This window comes from Brassica oleracea, chromosome C7, assembly GCF_000695525.1.
Source record: "Brassica oleracea var. oleracea cultivar TO1000 chromosome C7, BOL, whole genome shotgun sequence".
Taxonomy (NCBI): domain Eukaryota; kingdom Viridiplantae; phylum Streptophyta; class Magnoliopsida; order Brassicales; family Brassicaceae; genus Brassica; species Brassica oleracea.
The window spans coordinates 12,425,920-12,431,036 of record NC_027754.1 but is presented as its reverse complement, the minus strand read 5'-3'; the positions used below and the strand labels follow the sequence as shown (position 1 = coordinate 12,431,036).

Below are 5,117 nucleotides of genomic sequence, written 5' to 3'. Positions count from 1 at the left end.
GATTTGAGAAGTGCACGAAGGAACCATCAGTGTACTGCAAGACTGAAGGAGGAGACGTCTTGATCATTGCCATCTACGTTGATGATCTATTTGTGACAGGAACTTCACTTAAGGTGATTAGGCAATTCAAGGAGGAGATGTCTAAGAAGTTCGAGATGTCAGATCTAGGTAAGCTAACGTACTACCTTGGCATAGAGGTGATTCAAGGAGCAGACAGAATCAGAATAAAACAAGAGAGGTATGCTCAAGGAATCCTGCGTGACACAAAGATGGAAGCGTGTAACGCAACTCAAATTCCAATGGAGGCGAATTTGAAGATCTCAAAAGCTGAAGATGAGCAAGAGATAGATGCTACCGAGTTCAGAAGAATCATAGGATGTTTGAGGTATCTGCTTCACACAAGACCCGACCTGTGTTACGCAGTAGGTGTTCTTAGCAGATACATGCACAATCCGAGAGACTCTCACGGACAAGCCATCAAACACATATTGCGATATGTGAAAGGAACAACAAACTACGGTCTGTTCTTCAAGAGAGATGGGTCAAGGAGTGTCGTTGGTTATAGTGACAGCAGTCACAACATTGATCTCGATGACGGGAGGAGCACGTCAGGACATGCATTCTACTACGGTTCATCACTGATTACTTGGACGTCGCAGAAACAGCAGACGGTTGCATTGTCATCATGCGAAGCAAAATTCATGGCAGCAACAGAAGCAGCGAAGCAAGCTATATGGATCAAGGAATTGTTGAGTGAGATACTAAGCAAAGAAGGCGAGAGAGTCAAGCTTAGGATCGACAACAAATCAGCCATTGCTCTAACCAAGAATCCAGTTTTCCATGGAAGGAGTAAGCATGTACTCAAGAAGTATCACTTCATTCGTGAGTGTGTGGAGAACGGGCATATCGAAGTGGAGCATGTGCCGGGTGTTGAGCAGAAGGCTGACATCCTTACCAAGCCATTAGCAAGGATTATGTTCAAGCAAATGAGGAGCTTAATCGGAGTTCAAGAAATTGATCTCCCTAATTCAAGTTGGAATTAAGGGGGTGAATGTTGGATAATTCCAAGCTTGTGGAAACTTAACATATTATTAGATGTTTAATATGTTAAGATAAACATATATAGGAAACCTAGAAATAGGAAAATGAAGTTTCTATTTAGGTTAGGTTTGTGTTTTCCATATCCCACATGTTAAAAGAGAATTGTCTTTCATATAAATATAGGTCTAATGGAGAGGTGTTCCATATGATCTAAGTGAAACATATTGAGAGCTTTAGTTTTGAGTAGTTTTTAAAGCTAATAAAAAAATGTTGTTCTTATAACTCTTTGTGTTTCTAAGAGATCTGAAAAAGATAAAAAATAAAGAAGAGCAATCATAAAAAAATGGTTAGTACACAGTATAACGGTTGGTAAAAATAACAGTCTGTATTTGTGTTTAAATTCTTTTTACAACAAGTCAATATTTATTGAGTTAATAATAGTATACCCACTAAAAGCCCTTATGGATTGGCATGCATAGAGGTAAATGCTACATTGCTAACAGTTTGCTTGCGCTGTCAATATTGAATATACAAATAGTAAATCAAAATTTTGCATCTAATTGATTTCTAGGTGGTTGTCCGAGATTTCGCGGGTATAAATATTATATGAAAATTATATATTATATTTATAATTTTATAGTTTTAAATATTAATCACAACTATTAAAAATAGCCTTCTGACTTTAAATAGTTTGATAATCAAAGGTTTTGATATTGCATAATCTTCACAGAATACTGAGATATTGTGATAATTCTATAAGTTTATAACTAATTCCTTAAATACATATTTATTTTAATTAAATATGATTAACTAATTGTATATCAGAAAAATAATATCTAAAATTTTAAATAATGTGATGTCATTATATTATACATATATACTTAATATTAATTAATGTGCAATTCAGTAATTTTATTATACATTGTAAAAGTTTAATACATATCAAAATAACATGATTCTATTTTTATAAAAAAAACACTTTGTCATCATATATTGTAAAAGTTTGTTATACCTTTTGTTTTTTTAAAGGGCCTTTGTTATACCACAAAAATACATGTCATTATTTTGTAAATAAATTTCTTTTAAAATCAATTTATATTATATTTTCCATCTTTGACCTTATCAATTTTAGAACTTATCATCTATATTGATATTCCTTATTCAGTTTGTCTTCATGTTATACCAACATGTGAAACTAATTAGTTAACCTTCATTGTAATACGTAAAACACATGTATTTTGCCAAAAAAATAAAATAATAAATACGTAATAGTATAAAATAACTAAGAATACAACCAAGAATACAAAAAATAAGTTTTATTATTCTTCACTGGTGTTTTATTTATGTATCATTTTTTCCTATTAAAAAAGCATGTGAATTTCTTTATAATCAAAACAATATCAATAGAGTCTTAAAACTAGTACCGTATTAATATATTATTTCCATTTTTTATTATATATTATAATAAAAAAAATTCAATGATTAATATTATTTTATAAGATTTATCATATAATTTTATTATAATAAAAGCTACAAGAATTATATTAAGGGAGTATTAACTCTTGTCTTGTATTTATATAATGTTCCATTTTTCAATTTTATATTATAATAAACTTTTCATTTATTAATATTATTTTAAAATAATTACCATATAATTTATGTTTTTAAATATAAAGAAAATTTTAATCATTTTTGAAAATGATATCTCAACTATACTATCAACATTTGTCATAGAAAAATGGCTGATGTTTTTTAGAATTTTATATTTGACTGTTTTACATTTATTGGACAAAATTTTAGAAGATATATATAGATATCGTGAGTGACTATAAGAAATTTATTAGGTTGAGGTTAATTTGTTTTCTGTAATCAATGATTTATTGTATCCACTATTAATAGAAATATGTTTCAAATCGTTTTATAAAGTTATTGAAATAATATCACATGTTTTATATGTATATATTCTATATTAATATAATGTAATATATGATATTTAATTGTTTCTATAAATAAATTATGTTAATTCATCTATCTTTTAAATGTTTAATTATTTCTTTGGTAATATAGATTAGAACAGATAATTCTAGGATTAATTTTCTTTTTAAAACTTAAATTAAATAAATGAAAAATTCAAATACCAACAACCAAATCAAATTAAGAGAATTAACTCTAAACTTCACCTATGAATGACATATAAGCAAAATCCAATTAAGCGACTTCTCAATTAATATATAGGATAATATATCTTATTTTCAAATATAATTTTAAATATCTGGACGAATACTTTGCATTTTCTGAGTGTCTCACCGCTATTTGAATTATTGTTTTTATACCTAGAATGACATGGAACTAAAAGATTATAATTTCTAGTTGGGATATTTCATATATATATATATATATATGTTAACGCAAAATAAAGAGTGAATATATATGGAAAAATGATATCAAAACACTATATATTTTAATTTATTCATTTAAAATTGTCGTAGAATAAAGTTCAACATAAAAACAACATAATTTAAGAAGCCCATGGAAACCAGTTAGGCTGGCCTCCATCCCGTCTATACCTACATGGTGCTGGCTCGTGTATGCTCCAAATACATTCACTGCAGACTCCAACTTTGCTTTGTGGATTATCATCTCTATCAGCTCTTAAAATATCGAATGTCGCTGTATTTCCAGGCCAAGCAAAGCTACATGTGTATACTGTTGTTTTGCGAAGGTTAACACGAAATCTGAAATCAAAACTATCTCCAGGTCCAAGTGAAATCACTCCCTTATCTTCTTCTTTGTTCATGCAATGCACAATCAATGTCGCACGCGTTACAAGTTTGTTGACAATCTCAACATGTTTTGCTGAGAAGAGCGCAGAAAGCAAATGACGTAGTTGCGAGAATGATCAGAAATGAAATTAGCATAAAAATAAAATTTTGATTCCTTGAGGAAGCCATGGTATTTGTTTTCTTTCTTGTGCTATTATATTTGTTGGAGAGTAAAGTAGAAAATTACTAGAATGTATAAGAAAAGTTGGTTTATTACTAAAGTATTATACATCTTTTAAAAATTATTAGAGCGTTTGGATATTCCTAGTAAATGATAATAAAGGTCTTTGGTTAGTTTTTTTTAATTGAAATTATTTTTAAACATTAAATCCACATCACTAATTAAGTATCCACATCAGTAATAAAAAACAATCAATCATCTCTTTAATTACATAACATTGAAAAAAAAACACAACAACACAGCACAACTTCGTCGAAGAACTAAAGGAACCCTAACCGCCTCTTCCCTGAAATCGTCATCAACATTGTGTTTACTCCGTCTTCCTCGAACTAACTCTCTGTCTTATCTTCTCCGATATCGTCTTCCCCGAAATCGTCGTCTCCGATCGTTTTTACGAAATATTTTTCGTTGTAATCTCCCGAAATCATCTTCTCTGCTGCGTTTTTCGACTTTGTGGCTGAATTTTAATTTATGTTGTGGCTGAGTTACTTTTCTTTTACGGCTGGTTTATATATGCAGTTGTGGCTGAGTTACTTCTCGCCAATTTCAGAAAACCTTGTTATAAGAAGTGTGCATTCCGAGGAGAAAGGACAAATACATTCCAAAAAATACCCAGATCGGTAATTGTGGGATGTATTTAATTAAGTTTGTTTGTGATTTCATATCCATATTTGGATAATCTAATTTTTTTTTTCAGGTCTGAATGAAAGAAAATTGAAAGGTCTGAATGAGAGAAAATTGAACAAAAAGAAAATGAAGGAGATGTAAGGAAGTGACAGATTCGGCAGAGACGACACAGAGGAGTTCATTGAAGCTTGGATACATGGACGAATACCGGAATGGTGCAGAAAACCTGTATTTTTTGTTTTCTATTCTATGTAAAAAACATAACTCACCCATGTATTGTGTGTTTGATTTATGCTATGTTTACACTACTCAGCCGTGTCGTTTATATATCTAAGCCGTGTCGTTTAAATAACTCAGCCATACCTCAAACAAACCCTAAAATCAAAAAAATGTTTAGATAACTCAGCCGTATCGTTTATATAAATCAGCAATACCTCAAACATACC

General features: G+C 30.3%; 1 protein-coding gene and 1 pseudogene across 1 annotated transcript; one reads left to right on the top strand and one right to left on the bottom strand.

Annotated features, from left to right (window-relative positions):
• Positions 1–1,789, top strand: LOC106302605 (uncharacterized mitochondrial protein AtMg00810-like; the record flags this gene model as incomplete). The annotated part of the gene is given in 2 exon segments (XM_013739074.1): positions 1–1,004; positions 1,772–1,789. Coding segments are annotated over 2 exon segments (1,022 nt in total), but the record flags the coding sequence as incomplete, so codon positions are not given.
• Positions 1,790–3,559: 1,770 nt separating this feature from the next.
• Positions 3,560–3,992, bottom strand: LOC106305582 (annotated as a pseudogene).
• Positions 3,993–5,117: the final 1,125 nt, after the last annotated feature.